The following is a 16,148-nucleotide window of genomic DNA, read 5'->3' as shown; positions in this document are numbered from 1 at the left end:
ATTTCAGATGTTAGACTCATAATCCTCAGTCAAAAAACATCAAAAAACATCACATATGGGAGAAAGTAATTATTAACTGTTACTCCGCAGGACTTGGACCTGGTCTGTGTTGTGAATGACTGCGTGATGCAATCAGTGTTTTATTGGTTGAGCTAATTGGGTGGATTTCACGCAACAGGTCTATGTCATATTTCATACCAAATCAAAACAAACCAAAAAATGTTATTTTCAAAATTGCATTGTGGCATTTTAATAGATATTAAGCACATTTACCCCCTTCCATTCTCATTACCAAATCACAGCAATGTTAACATTACACTAATTTACTGCATTGGGGCAAATGCATGCAATAATCCCATAATAAAGGGAATGCCAAAAAAGAAAACCTCTGTTACTGCAATGAGAACTGGTAGCAAGAAATGCATTTAACTGTCATGGAGTTGTCATTTCACAATGGAAAAATGCTAATGGTTGCAAATGTAATGTTGTAAAATATTATTACAATTTAAAGTAATTTTTTTTTTATTTTAATACATTTTTAAAAAATTATTTATTTCTGTCATCAAAGCTGAATTTTCAGCATCATTACTCCAGTCTTCAGTGTCACATGATCCTTCAGAAATCACTAATATTTAGTGCTAAAGAAACATTTCTTATTAGTATCAATGTTAATATTTTTGTGGAAACATTCCTTTCAGAATTATTTGAGATATATATATATATATATATATATATATATATATATATATATATATATATATATATATATATATATATATATATATATTCCCTCTCAAAACAGCATTTATAAATGCATCTTTTAGTCAATGTAATGTTTTTGCTGGATAAGTTTTTTTTATTATTTATTTTTTATTATTGACCCCAAACATTTGAACAGTAGGGCAATTTTTATTTTGATTTACATTTTATTTTGGTTCAAAAAAACAGAATGATGTTTAAACTTACACCTTATATCACCAAGAAGTCATATGAAAAAAGGTGGTACAGACATTAAAGGACACTTGCACTGATTAAATATTTCAGGTGTGTACCAAAACATCTGCGAGGTGTACCATACCAAATATACAAATATATCTCTGCGTGCAACAAAAGAAACCGTGGCTGCTAGGTAAACAATTTTAAAGACTTTCGTGAAGCTTGTTGGGGAACAAATGCAGATGCATGGCATATTTCAGTCATTCCTGAACAGGAATGCTATCTTCTTGAGGAAATAACTCAACATGTTATCTGAACAACTGCCTGTCAGATGACCAAGGAAACTCATGCCCCTATACATAAAGATGATACATGTGAAAAACATGACTTTAGAGTCATAAATGGGGTGTGATGGCTGTCTGTGTCTTTTAAAAGAGCAATAAAGAAAGAAAATAAATGTTTTTAACCACTTAGTGAAGCAACCTTATCTCAAGAAGTGAAAGATAGGGGAAGGTCTACTGTTCGCTACATGATAGGCCTTCGCTATCACAGGCCCCCACTGCATATCAGCTACAAAAGGTGTCACCAGTGACAAGCGTCTTTACCCCGGGCCGGGCGACTGAGTGGCACGTAGGCGGAATTGCACTGAGATCCAGCTCTTGCATTTACGACCACCGCCTGCTCAATCTACTTTGTTCTGACTAACACTAAGTTAAAGCCACAGTCATCTCAAGCCCTCGACAGTTCACCATTTCCTCTTGAGTATGCCAACAAGTTGATATAGTGTGTACAACTTGCAACGCTGGAACCGAAAGTCGAGCATCTAAGAGGAAGCCGAGCAGTGACACTTCTCAACTGAAACTGTGTCACTAGATATGCACTGTCGCTTTTCAATTGAGAAAGCATTTTATAGTTACTGCCATTTCTGGCATGCTTGTGACATCCGGAAACAAACAAGAAGCATATTTGTTTGAATATTTGTTTTTAGGGCTCTGACAGACTGTCATAGTAGTACAAAATAACCATATATTTTCAAAATTTCAAAAAACGACTTGTCTTATACACGTTTCAAAAATGTGGGATCAGCAATATTTTTACTTTTTATATGCATTTTTTTTTCAGCAAGCATGCATTCAATTGATCAAAAGTGACAGACATTTACAATGTTAAAATGTTTCAAATAAACTCTTTTTACTTTCTATTTCTGACAGCACAACTGTTTTAACCATTGATAAAAAAAAAGGTTTCCTGAGCTGCAAATCAGCATTTTAGAATGACTTCTGAAGGATCATGTGACACTGAAGACTGCAGTAATGATGCTGAAAATTGTAAAATATATTCAAATAGAAAGCAGTTGTTTTAAATTGTAATAACATTTCTGTATTTTGATCAAATAAATGCAACTTTGGTGACTTTTTTCAAGAACATTTTACAGACCCCAAATTTTTGAACAGTAGTGTATATTAAACTAAACTGACTTCATTACCAACAAATAAAAATCCAACATAACTTTTAAACTTTGGTGGAAATGTAAACAACCTGATAAGAGCATCACAAGATATGACCAGTCAAAAGGTCTAGACACAAGTCATTAAAATTGTTTTTAGATTCATATTTGTGTATTTCATCTTATTCCAAGAGCAGGATGCAACTCATGAAGTTGGTTAAGAAAATGAACAGGGCAGTGTTTCCCAAAAGCATCGTAAGCTAGGGCTGCCCGATATTGGAAAAAACTCATATTGCGATAGTTTGTTTTTCTGCGATATATATTGCAATATGGGGAAAAAAATGATTCAAGTAGATAAATATTATACTACTTTATATTACATTATATTATATCATATCCAAGCTGCCTGGAACGCAGCATTAGGTTAACAGTTCAATAAGAGCGTGTACTACAGTTACGGGCCATTCTATAAATTGACATTTCAGCACTTGACAAATGGAAAGCAACTCCTAAGTAGCACTTAAAGCACAGCTACGTGCGATTGTGTTAAGTGAATTTTCGGGAAACGCACGTGAAACAATACCGAACACTCATAAAATGACTCGTAGAAAACACTATTATGCAAAAAGATATATACATACATATACATATCTATATATATATATATAGATATACATATCTATATCTATATCTTGTGTGTGAGTCATATATATATATATATCTATATCTATATATCTATATATCTATATCTATATCTATATCTCTATATCTATATCTATATCTATATCTATATATATATATATATATACATATATATATATATATATATATATATATATATATATAAATCCGTTTAAAAAAAAAAAAAAAGGAGTGGGTGTGTCCACACTTTTGACTGGAAGTGAAATAGCAAGAAATGTCACAACCCTGATGAGAACAACCAATCATCAATAATGTCACTGCATTCCTCACAAAACAACCACAGCAGGCATGCACAGAGATCTGCACATTAATGCTATGAACACTGCATGGAAAATTACCAAGATGAAGCAGCAAATGACTATTAAACTGTTGAATATAATTCAAAATGCATGCTACATTTCTGTTCGTCTACATTTGTTGACACTTTCCCCATTAAATATTCCAATTAACATCAAACAATCTTAACTGAGCCTGTGTGTATGCTTTAAAAAATACATTATCTGGAGCTAAACTAAATCAAGACAAAATAAGAGCAGGGTTCCCACACCTTTTGACCGAATTCCATGATTACTGGTTAAAGTTTTATTAATGAATAAAATTTTTCATTAAAATTTTTCAAACAGGCCAAATTCTAGTTAATGAAATACTGAGTGTACCTCAAAAAACCCAATATATAATCATTCCAATGAGTTTTCTATGCCTAGACACCAGGTCTTCCATGATTGTGGGAACCGTGCATGTGAGTGAACGTTCAAGCAGTCAGACCCCTCAATCACTCAGATCACCAGAGGCACCTCACCTGTCGTCCTCCCCATCAATGGGAATGGGTATACCGAAAAGACTGCTCACAGCCGGACTGGGCAATTGCAGGCCTTCTGTGATTAAGGGCATCACCGTGTCTTTACTGTGAACCTGCGCAGACGCATCAGACATCCTCCGACTCTCATCCATCTGGCTGAAGACGCTGGTGCCCATTCCCGCGGCCGTCCCATTGCGGGGAACCTGGGATGCCTGGCTGTGTGCGGAGGTATTGGGTGATCCTACTGCGAGCGACACCGGTGCTACGGGCAAGCTCTGACCGCTTTGCAGAGCTGTCGATAAACCGTGCATTACTCCAGAGGCCTGGTATTGTGCCACTGGTTGCTGCTGATGCTGAATGGAGGGCATAGGGGCGACGCTGCTCAACAGCCCCAGCGCAGGATGCTGCGCCAGATTTGGGACAGGCGACAGCGGCGCGCTCCCTAAGGGAACACCTCCAGGGAGTCCAGACATTTCTACTGTACCCAGAACCTGCACCCCTCCTGTGGCCGGATTCGGAAGAGGGGACGACCCATGACTGATGACATGTCCGGCGGAAAGGCTCACCCCAGGGAGAGTCTGGGTGGCTGCGATGGGCATGCTGCGCTGGCCGTAATCAGGCTGACTGGTTGATACCAGAGCCGGCTGGGGCTGATAAAGCAGCGGCTGCACTTGAGGAGAAGGAGGGATGCTGGGAGATTTCTGAAGGTGTCCTCCCTCGTGAGCGGGTGGATGGAGACTGTGCTGAGCAGACGGAGGCACTGGCTTATTACTGAAGGACTCAGGTGACCCGGACCCCAGGGCCACGTTGAAGCTGTGCGGTTCTAGATTATGAGGCGGGCCGGTGAAACACGACCCGTCTGAATTTACATCAGTAGCCATTATGGAGCTGACGGTGGCCCCGAGCCCGCTGTCTCTATCCGCTCCGGGCTCGGTCACATTGGTGTGCCTGATACTATCCACAGTCCTGCTCATCACAGAGCCCTCGGGGTCTTTCTCGTAAAACTCCATACAGGTCCACCGGCCCCTCCGGAAGGGCTCTCCGGTGCCGTGATCAAGCTTGATGACCCTGAAGCGAGAGGTGCAGCTGGTTATAGTCGTCGCGCTTGATGAACTGGTGACCTGCGCTGTTTGCGTCCCAGAGGCCTGGATGCCCTGGTGGTGACTCAAGGTGCGCGTGCCAAACCCGCCGTTCTGGGGGGTCTGGCCCTCTGAGTCCCCCACATTATTCAAAGTCTCCTCGGAGGAGCTCCTGTCACATACCTCGGTCCTGCACATGTCAAATATCTCGGAGGACACGTCCTCTGTCCGGGACTCATCCGGGTCATCCAGGCTCTCGGTGTCGTCGGTCGCGCTGTTGGCCGCGACTTGAGCCTGAGTCACGCTCGTGATCTGAAAGCAACTCTTCTTCTTGGCCGGCATCTTAGACATGCTTAACAGCTTTTTGAGACACCCTAAAGACGCCGCTGACTTGACAAAACAGCAAACAGTTGCCCCAAATTTCACAGTTTTCCGCGACGATCGTGCGTCATCCGTCTTCCTCTTCTCTCCTGTTGCATTTTCGGCGCGCGCGCGGCGGACGACGACAACAACCTCCGCGAGCGGCGTGCGCGAGATGACGTGTCGGTTATCAATTTATCCTCATATGCTGGTGATCAGAGCTCGGTGAGGGCGGTGTGTGTAAGGCCGCTGTCGTAGATTCGGCTGCGTTCACTCCCCCTGCTGCCTCTCACTTCTCTACCTACAGCTGAGTATCAAACACATCCTGAACGAGCGCGTTTAAACGCCGCCTGATACGTCACGACACTCGCCGACTAGATGCCAGCGTACCAACAAAACAATCGCGAAAACGGCTCGAAATGAAAGTTTATAGCTAACTATAACTATCAGACTTCGGAAACAGAAAATCTAAAAATTTCACCTCCCGACAAGATGGCTATGTAAGTTCGCGATGCATGCTGGGAAACGAGCGCAACAGGCATGGCGTGTAAATAGGACGGTGAATACGGATCCTACGTTCAAACTAGTGCAGTGGCGTAAGTTCCTTTACCTTTTCATCTGCGCATATTAAAACCATAGACTGTGATTAAAACGCGAGAATAACGGGCCTAATGTCAAATCTCATTAATGAACGTGTTCGTTAAGCGCTACGCAAAAGATGGGAGTATAAACGAAATGATTGAGGAGGCCAGGGCTGCTAGTCGCATTTTTTACCATTTTTTTTATTCACTTGTAGGCTACTGTAAATATTAATCGAGAGTAATTTATTTTCGAGAATCTTGTCTTCATAAAAGCTTTTTAAAGGTTTACACAATTATTGTCGACGCAAAAATAATAAACATCACTATATGGGGTAAGTTAAATCGCAACGAAAACCTGCCATTGAATATTTTATTTAGCCCATCAGGAAAACAATTTTGTTACATTTTTGTATGCTAAAATTTTCTCTATCTATCTATCTATCTATCTATCTATCTGTCTGTTCTGTCTGTCTTGTCTGTCTGTCTCTATCGTCTATCTATCTATATCTCTATCTATCTGTCTATCTGTCTGTCTGTCTGTCTGTCTGTCTTGTCTGTCTGTCTGTCTATCTATCTGTCTGTCTGTCTGTCTATCATCTGTCTGTCTGTCTGTCTATCTGTCTATCTATCTATCTATCTATCCCTAAGTACTATTTTAGCCAACAGAAACTGTACAAAAAATAAACTGTATATAAATACGACATTTATGGAAAACAGCTTTTAACAGTTGCATCTTTGCTCTTAAAATCTATATTTTTTTTTCTCTTGCCTGAATATGTTTTTTTCCCCAGCAGCTATTACAGAACAGAATTCACAATAAATAAATAAATCACATTTAAGAGAGAACAGTGAAATCAACATATAAAACCACCGTTGGTGAAAAGAGGCATTTGTGCTTTTTTTTTACTGAAAATTACAAAATTAAAAAAATAAACTATAGTTACTTAGATTAAAACTTTGTGACAACTTATTTGTGTGACTACAGTTGCAAAGTGTTGTTCAGTTCTTCCAAGAAATATCATACTGTATATTCATCTGAAGTACTTCCTCTCTAGCTGCCATCGTCCAGTGTTGTTATCATATTGATACATTTATTTGATTTGATTATTTTTTGTTTTTTATAGTGCAGTGGCATTGTGCAGAATATCAGCTATGACCAGTAGGGGGAGCATTCTGCACACACTGACTTCTGATTTCACTTCATCGCTTGAACATTCTGGAATCATCTGTTGGCTGTATTTTATCATTCTTTTTGGTCCAAAGGATCCTAATGTATAATAATTGCTTTTTCTACATGTCACGTGTAATATAGAAATAACGCGCAGTAAACTCACAACCATTAACCTACTTTGAGGAAAAACAGGAAGTGGTTTAGTTCAACAGTGAGGAGCCTCCCATCTTGTGGATCTTTCAAAGATTTATTGCTTATCCAGTTCGTAAAGCTCCTCTCTATCACGTTTTAGAAAATGTGTTTTTCACCAAGAGTTTGATAAAATCAGTCATTTGTATGTGCATTATACCCTTATTCTTCAATTTTTTAATCTGATGCCTAAAAACAGCTCAAATTTTACTACTTTTTAAATGAAGCTGTCTGTTGGATTTAGAGGAGTGACACGGTCAGGTGACTACAATAATGTTCCTTGGCTTCCTCGAAAAAGTCAGTTGAGATAACAGGAGTTAGGCAATGGGTGTGCCTCCCAAATAACTGGCTTGTAAATATTAGTATGTCATGGTTTTCTTGTGTCACCGTTTTGCCACATGATCTGTACTGACATTAATGACAATGGATGTTGAGTGGTGAATCACCGCCCTGCAAGTTGTATGTCTCTGTGTGAAAAAAAGTAAAGAAAAAGGTGAGGTAAAAAAATTTACCTTTTAGGTTTTTATTTCATTTGTTAGATGTTAAATGACAAAATTTGTCATCTGAAACAGCAGATTCACTTGATTAATTTGATATATAACATTTACATTCACAAAAATTATATACTGTGTATATATATGTGTGTGTGTGTGTGTGTGTGTGTGTGTGTGTGTGTGTGTGTGTGTGTGGGTGTGTGTGTGTGTGTGTGTGTGTGTGTGTGTGTGGAAATATAGCTGACATGATGCTGAGGATTGCTGAACTGCTTTCTTTATGGACTAACAAAGATTTCACAAAATATGGCATTGATTAGGCTGACAATAGACTCAGTTGTGACTAATACACATACAAACCCATTTTTCCTTTTTTACTTTCTAGATTATAATGCTTATGATCAAATGGGCCGGAGTTGGAGAAGACCGCAGGGCAGAATGAATTTAACATGATAAAAAGAAAGTAACTTTATTAACAAAACAATCCATACAATGGATATCAATCATTCTTATAGCATACCATTATAGTTTTTATTAATATTTTGCATTAGTTTTTATTTTTATATGTGACCCTGGAGTACAAAACCAGTCATAAGTAGCACAGAAATATTTGTAGCAATAGCCAACAATACACTGTATGGGACAAAATTACTGATTTTATTTATACCAAAAATCATTAGGATATTAAGTAAAGATCATGTTCCATGAAGATATTTTGTAAATTTCCTACCTTAAATATATCAAAACCTAATTTTTGGTTAGTAATATGCATTGCTAAGAACTTTATTTGGACAACTTTAAAGGCAATTTTCTCAATATTTAGATATTCAAATAGTTGTATCTCAGCCAAATATTGTCCTATCCTATAACAAATCATGCATCAATGGAAAGATTATTTAGTCAGCTTTCAGACATTTAAATATTTCTTTCAGATGTTTGACGTTTAAATCTCAATTTCATAAAATTGACCATTAAGACTGGTTTTGTGGTCCAGGGTCACATATGTTCAATTTTCATTTTAGTTTTATTTAAGGTTTAATTATTAACTGGTAGACCTATATTTTTTCAATTTTCATTAGTTTTTATATATATATATATATATATATATCAATATATATATATAATATATATATATATTATATATATATATATATATATATATATTTATATATATATATATAATTTTTTTTTTCAGTTTTAGTTTTTGTCATTGTAGTAGGCTACATCAAGCTAAACTAAATGAAAATGAGAAATGTTGTTGTGACAAACAGATTAACAAAAATATGTTTTTTAAATATACATTTTATTTGAGTTAACATGTATTTCATTTCAAGTAACGAAAATGTATTTAGTTGTTAGCTATAGTAATAACCCATGTGAAGTCTGTAACCAAAATTGTTCGGTTACCAACACAGTACCAATAAATATCGTTATCTGTGTGTCATACAGGTTTGGAAAGGATGAGGGTTAGTAAATTATGACCGAATTTATTTATTTATTTATTTATTTATTTTTTGGATGAACTATACCTTTAATTGAGACTTACTGAAATAACACTTCATGTGAAAAAATACAATAAAAGGTAACAAATTTATGAGCTATAACGAGGAAACTATTTTACCTTGGAAACTAAGTGTTGTTAAAGTAATTACATCTTGATAATGAGGTCGAGCTGGCGCTTTGACGGCAGAGGGACTATTTTCGTCCAGCGTCGCAGTGGCAGCGGTGAGTCGTCTGCGCGGAGGGATATAGCGCGGGACTACACCCAGACGCGTCTCAGTCCGTCGGCTTTCTTTCCTTCCAGAGCTGAGATTTCACACAAGCCAGCGAGCCAGACAGTACAGGAGACGCCAAAACCCTCCATCCGTACAATCCTCGCTAGACCTTTAGCACCTGTAGCGTTGAATCCACTCCAGCGTGTGTAGTTCTTTCTTTATATCCTTTCAAATCACAGAAAAATGTCTTGGCAAAGCTACGTGGATAACCTGATGGCCGATGGCAGCTGCCAGGATGCCGCCATTGTTGGCTTCACGGACGCCAAATACGTTTGGGCATCGTCAGAGGGTGGTACTTTTAGCGGTATAACGGTAAGATTTTGCTAGATTAGCACCCGCTGTGCGGTTAACGCTTCGTTTTCATTGAATTCGGGATGTTATTTGTGTGCTGGGGCGAGCGGAGAGATTCGGGTGTTAGCAAGCTAGTCAGCTTTAGCACGCGTGCACGGGGAGCCGGTCTCGTGCCCAGCGCGAGCTAACCATTTCAACCATATATCCCACAATAAAAAACACTCGTTAGCGTGTTTATCATTAGCAAAGCTGCGACGGTACAACAAAACCTCATATTTTTCCCATAAAAGCGAAAGAAGGGAGTGTGAAAGGAAGTGTTTCAGCTGAATGGATCAAGGCCCAGATGAAACACAGGGCTGTGGCCACGGCCTCTAGACTTCATTACTCATATCACAATCAACCACATTATGCTTATCTAACGACCCTAGTTACAGTGCAGCGGTATATCCGAACCCGCACAGCACGTTTTCTTTAGATTTCGACGACTTTCATTGAATGTAAACGGGTCTTGCTCTAATTAAATCACACATTTCCTTTTGCATTATTCAGCAATAACGAGTTCTCCATATCTACGCATTGTGTTTTTATATTTTATTAGTGCTTCAAATGCGCAGATGCCCTCTCTAGGTTATTAATAAGTCCTGGATTGTTTCAGAGGTCGGACTCGGTCTGATCAGTCTTGAGATAAGCTGCAGTCTTAGGCCACGAGAGGAGGAAGTTCAGACAGTGGCGCCCGTGCTTCAAGTTTTTCCCTACAGGAACACAAAGATGGCGTCCCGTCGCCTGTGAATGCTCACTCTTTCCCGCAGCTCACTGTTAGTATGAGAACATTTCTAGCTATTTGTGCAGTTGCGGTTAAAAAAAAGTGAAAAGTGGTTGAACCTCAATTGCAATTATTTTGAATACTCCCAGAGTGTTTCAGATTGGTTGCACTCATGCAATGCTAATGCATGCAAATAATCCTTTCAGGTTTTCAGCAGAAGTATAATTATATACAGCTTGTGTATTCTGCATGATACTAAATCTTACTTAAAGATGTGAATATTAAAATAATTCTTTTTTTTTTTTTTTTTTTTTTTTTTTTTTTTTTTTTTTTTTTTTTTTTGAATGCTTAATTTTTCAGCCTGATGAAATCGATGTCATTGTCGGCAAAGACCGAGAGGGCTTCTTCACCGGTGGGCTGACTCTCGGGAAAAAGAAGTGCTCTGTGATCAGAGACAGCCTTCATGTGGAAGGGGACTGGACGATGGACATCAGGACAAAGAGTCACAATGGAGAGCCGACATACAATGTTTCCATAGGCAGAGCTGGCAAAGGTAAACTACACGTGTGAAATGTTTAATTTAGCACGCCAATATATTCAGATCACTCGTGACAAGCACATTATTAATTTATAGATTCATTTAATTAGGGATCTGAGTCTGCTCAGAAAAAGTATTAGTATAGATTAGCCTGGGGCGACCCTGGGAAAAGTCTTAATTCCTTACGATTTTCAAATTGTTTTCACCAGTGAAGTGTTTTTTCATAGTTAATTTAGCAAAATGACCCTTAATGCTAAGATGTGCCCACTCATACAGTCTGCCTTTGTGGTCCTCTTTGAATAAAAGGATAATCAGATGTGCAAGAGGTATAGTTTTAAGCCAGTGCAATCTTCTGTCCCCTACTCCTCCTTTCTGAAAAACACCCAAGAGCTGGATTTCAGCTCTGTGCATGTACAAGCTTTTCTTGATCTATCAGTTTTCTTAAACCGCGTGTGAGATTTCCCTTCATCTTATCACTGTTTAATGAATTGGGATATCACTCTTTCGCTTGTGCGGTAAACGTTCCATCACACCCTATTATCTATGTTAGGTGAATCATCAGGGTGCAAGGCAATCCCAATGGTAAGTTTTAAAGATCTGACACCCATAGCCAAATTTTTATCATGCCCAGTGTGTTTTAGCACATGCTCGATAGATGATATTGTGTCAGTGTGGTCCTACGAAAGTCTCGCAGAGATATCATAGCAAGGTAACTCCGTTTCAAAGGGATTTAGGGTGTGTGGGGCGGGTCGAAGGTCCTTTGGAATGTGGCAGAGTCAAATTCCTCTTCCTATTTCCTCTTTCCTGTACACTAAAATATGTCACTACAAAGCTCAAGCAGCCAGCTTCAGACCTCCTTGTCAAATACTCTGACTCACTTTCCTCTACTTGGTTGCTTTTAATGGTGAAACGCATGTGCATGCAAGCACTTCTGATTGCAATTGTGATTCTCTTTCTCCTCTGTTTCATGATTGTTCTCTCTTTTTTTCCCTAACCACCACAGTTCTCAACTTTCCCCTTTTCTATTTCTTCTCTTTCAGTCTTGGTTCTTGTAATGGGCAAAGAAGGGGTCCATGGAGGCGGATTGAATAAGAAGGCATACTCAATGGCAAAATACTTGAGGGATTCAGGGTTCTAATGTAATTAAGCTTGTTTAGTTTCACTTGAGGGACAGAAAGAAGAAGTTTGCTGTTAAGCTTTCTCCTTCAAGCAGTTAATGTCTTGAAAAAATTTAATAGCAATCAAGGGAAGAATGGTGATAATATCCTATAATGTCCCCGTGTCATCGGGGGGAAAGACTTTTTTTTTTTTTTTTTTTTTTTTTTTTCAGTTTTGTTCATTTGTCGTCTTTTTTCTTTCCTTGTGTACTCCAGTGTTGGTTATAGTCATGGGAAAGGAAGGTACCCACGGAGGATTGCTCAACAAGAAAGCATTTAGCATGGCTGAGTACCTGAGGAAAGTTGGATACTAAAGCAGCCCCTTCCAATCCATCCACACAGCAGCTCACTTTAATACACCGCACCACACTTCCCACCCATCCACCCACCCCTACCCTCATCCTCGCCCCCTTTTTGTCAACTTCACAACACTACCGGAAACAGTTAGTAGATGCATCGTTTTCTCTCTCCAAATATATCTGTCCATTTTTTTTTTTTAATTAAGTTTTCTTTTTATTTAATGCTCCATGTCCTTTAGTTTTGACGTTTTTTTTTTGTGCCACAGTAAATCAAGCATGTTGGTTTTATGAAGGTTCAATCACAAACACTACTGTACATAACCATAGATGTAAAATTAAGAAGTTTTTAAAAAATTGGACGACCCAGAATTTGTGTAAATTCACAAGTAAATAAAGTCACTACATGGTCCAATTGTTTTCCTTAGGCACTGCTAATGAACCAGCTTACGATAGATTGATGCCTCTCGAGTGCTTTGAGCCCTTGCTGAGCTCTCATGGTCTTCCTTGTATACAGCATGTCCAGGATGGAAAAAGTGCATGCATATCTTTTAGGTCAATATCATCGCTTTCCAGTAACTAACTACACCACCTTGTCTCAGCTTTGAGAATGAAGTTAACTAGTCACGTAACACTTTTTTTTTTTTTCTCTTTATTCGGTTTGATCCTGAATTAACTTAGTAAGCACCTCTGCCCCTGCCCTCATGAACTGCACCACCTTCGCCCCAGCTACTATTATATGCCCTGTACCTTCTTTAGTTTGAGAACCTTATATCAAATGCTTTTGCTGTTGTATTTGGATGTGGTCTTGTAAGTCATTGGTCTAATGTTGGAATATTTTGAGTGTGGTGGCAGATCAGCATTTACAAGTTTTGGGTTAAATTGTTCCCCAAGTCTTTTCATCCCGGACTCTTTATGGACATTCCATCGCTACAATAGCTCGGGCACTTATAACTGTTGTTTGCCAGCTCCTGTAAAATGTTTTTCTTTTGTCTGTCCTTTGTTTTTGTTTTCTTTCTTTTTTTAAGACAAAAAGTGCTGCCATCCCAATGTATCTCTGATTCTGTCCATTTCACTTCTTTCACTTTGGGTTCTCTAATAGGACCAATTATTTTGTTGCATCCAGTGGGATTAACAGAATTACTCCAAACTCTTGTTGTTAAGGATGACTGCTAGCTTCATCTGTTGCTGACTTTATAACACTAAATTCTCAACACTTCAAATACACATTGTATCACCAAGCTCATTTCTATTAAACACTATTACTGGCATAACAGTTTGAAATTAAAAATCAAATATATAACTACCTGAGAATTCCTCTCACGAATGTCTTGAATAGATGAAACGGCAGTCTTATTGTTAACATCACCTCAAAATTCTTAAACATTTTTGACTTTTAATGTTATTTTCAAGAATGAAACCATTTGGAAGTCATTGCCTTGTAAACTACTTAATTGCGATGTATCAAACTGTCATAGCACGGTACAAATGCTTCATTAAATAGACAAAAAAAAAAAAAAGATACTGAAGTAAACTGTGTACACTAACTTTTTCTGGGATATGGTGGTATTAGGTGGAAAAAGACCACTAGTCGAAGTCAGTTGTATTGTGGAAACTTGTTAAATAAAGCTGTGTATCCTGTGCCATAATGTAGATCTGATCTGTTGCTACTGTGAGATGGATTTTAACTGCTGCCTTGTGAGAAGTCAATTCTTCAGTGGCACCTCTTTGGATATTTGGCATAAATTCAACCTCCAGGGTGTGTGGAAATGTACAGATTAAAGAAAAGCATCAAATTATGTCCAATTCTCTCCCTTCTTACACCTGACCAGCTGATATTCAACTCAATTTGCGTGGAAGGAAAGGAAAAAAAAAAAACAATTGCCATGATTTAACCACCTTGTTTACAGACAGATCAAATAAACCTATTCCAACCAGAAAATTGTTCACTTGTTTGTCTTCAAGCATCTTTCTATCAGTTTGTAGAAGGTGAAGTCAACAGACAGTGTAGGGCATGGTAGGTATCAGAAAATTTGTCTTTCAAAGCAGTTTTGTGTTCATGTGAGCTTCCGTACTGATGTTAAAAGAATATCTTTGTTGACACTGCTACTAAACCTCATTAATTTGTAATTGACATGGGTAATCCTGAAGGGGTCGCTATAATTACAAACATTAGGTGTTATACACAACCTCAGAAGACTTGGTTTAATCTTATTGCCCGTAAAAATTACCTTATATAATGTGAAGAGTTTTCACATTTCACAATGACAGTTTTCCACTTGAGGATGCCATTTATGATGGCCTGACAAACACTGTGTGTGTGTGTGTGTATATATATATATCTCCATCCCTTAGAAATAAACAAACATAGGATTAATATAACAATACATAAATGTGCAATTTAAAAACAACTATGTATACTTTCAGCAATATTACATAAAAAAAAAAAAATTGAAATAATTTAAATAGCATTTATGCTGGTAAGGTTTTTGGCCTGTCCCTCATGATTTTTCTTTTTCAGCAGGACATTAAACTTGAAAAATGAAGGCAAATTTATATAAGTCATATTTGCATATTGTTCTAGATACGGTCTCATTGTTAAGCAGTGTTAAGTATGCATTTTATCAATAAAATAAAATAATTTTACTGGTTTTTATGGGGGGCATCATGCTAAGTCAATACTGTTTTCGTTTGTTTTCAATGTTCAAGAAAGTGAAAAAAAAAATTCAGCATCAATATCTTGGATCTGATCTTCTTCCTTGCACCAGATCAGTATATTTTAAGTTCTGTGAGGGGACACAGACAAACAGATGAACGCATTATCTAATCATAACACCCTTAAAACATTAGATCTCTTAGAAATGTAATGTGCTAAATTAACAATGAACTGGCTTAAACTGAAAAATTTACTGTTTACTATTGTCATACAACTACAACTATGTAAGTGCAAAACAATATAATGCATTTTACAGTGATAAAACTTTACAGTATCATGTAAACAAATATGTGCAGTGTGCTGAAGAATGAGTGTCCTGTCATCCCTGTTACTCTGGTCAGTCCTGTGACTATGACGTCAATCCTGTTGCTGTCATTAATTTTATAAAAATTGTAAAAATGATATTTGATACAGCCTTCCCGTTTTTTTTTTTTCATTGTAACATTAACTAGGCCTATATTTTATTTTGGACAAAGCCCCTTTTTTATATATCTCTTGTAAAAATATATTTCTTAATTGACGTGGTCACCCTTCAAAATACGATGTTCTTGGTCATCTGAATGAAAAAAAAAAAATCCAAAATTTTAAACAATAGCAGTGAAAAGAGGGACATGCTGAGCATATATTTGAGAACAATCATTTTAACTAAACTGTAGTATCTCGCTTGTGTCTTTAACAGGCTTTACAAAAATACCAAAACATGAGGTAAAAAAAATGGTCATGATATAATAAATGACATAGCCTGAGATGGCACATTACAATTTCTTGTCATTGTAGGTGTCTTCATTTCATGGATAATTTTGTTTTAAATATCCATGAAATGAAGACACCTAAAATGACAAATGTTGATTATGATT

General features: G+C 37.7%; 1 protein-coding gene across 2 annotated transcripts; it reads left to right on the top strand.

Annotated features, from left to right (window-relative positions):
* Window positions 1-9,501: 9,501 nt before the first annotated feature.
* LOC109068087 (profilin-2-like) lies at window positions 9,502-14,517 on the top strand. Of its 2 annotated transcripts, none has more exons than XM_019084952.2 (3): window positions 9,502-9,842; window positions 10,945-11,137; window positions 12,163-12,544. In XM_019084952.2, exons 1-3 carry the CDS (start codon window positions 9,714-9,716, stop codon window positions 12,258-12,260), a joined length of 420 nt encoding a protein of 139 aa, XP_018940497.1. In that variant the 5' UTR covers window positions 9,502-9,713; the 3' UTR covers window positions 12,261-12,544. The 2 variants fall into 2 exon arrangements, with proteins under 2 accessions (XP_018940497.1, XP_042573600.1); XM_042717666.1 differs by having other exon boundaries at window positions 9,508-9,842; window positions 12,496-14,517.
* The last annotated feature ends 1,631 nt before the right edge of the window (window positions 14,518-16,148 follow it).

This window comes from Cyprinus carpio, chromosome B2, assembly GCF_018340385.1.
Source record: "Cyprinus carpio isolate SPL01 chromosome B2, ASM1834038v1, whole genome shotgun sequence".
In the NCBI taxonomy this organism is placed as follows: Eukaryota; Metazoa; Chordata; class Actinopteri; order Cypriniformes; family Cyprinidae; genus Cyprinus; species Cyprinus carpio.
This window is presented reverse-complemented; position numbering and strand designations above follow the sequence as displayed.

Excerpts from the sequence above, each read along its gene's own strand:
- LOC109068087 (XM_042717666.1), top strand. The coding sequence starts at position 9,714 with ATGTCTTGGCAAAGCTACGTGGATAACCTGATGGCCGATGGCAGCTGC. Across the intron at positions 9,843-10,944 it reads GTACTTTTAGCGGTATAACG|CCTGATGAAATCGATGTCAT; the intron begins GTAAGATTTTGC and ends TTAATTTTTCAG. Across the intron at positions 11,138-12,495 it reads CATAGGCAGAGCTGGCAAAG|TGTTGGTTATAGTCATGGGA; the intron begins GTAAACTACACG and ends TGTGTACTCCAG.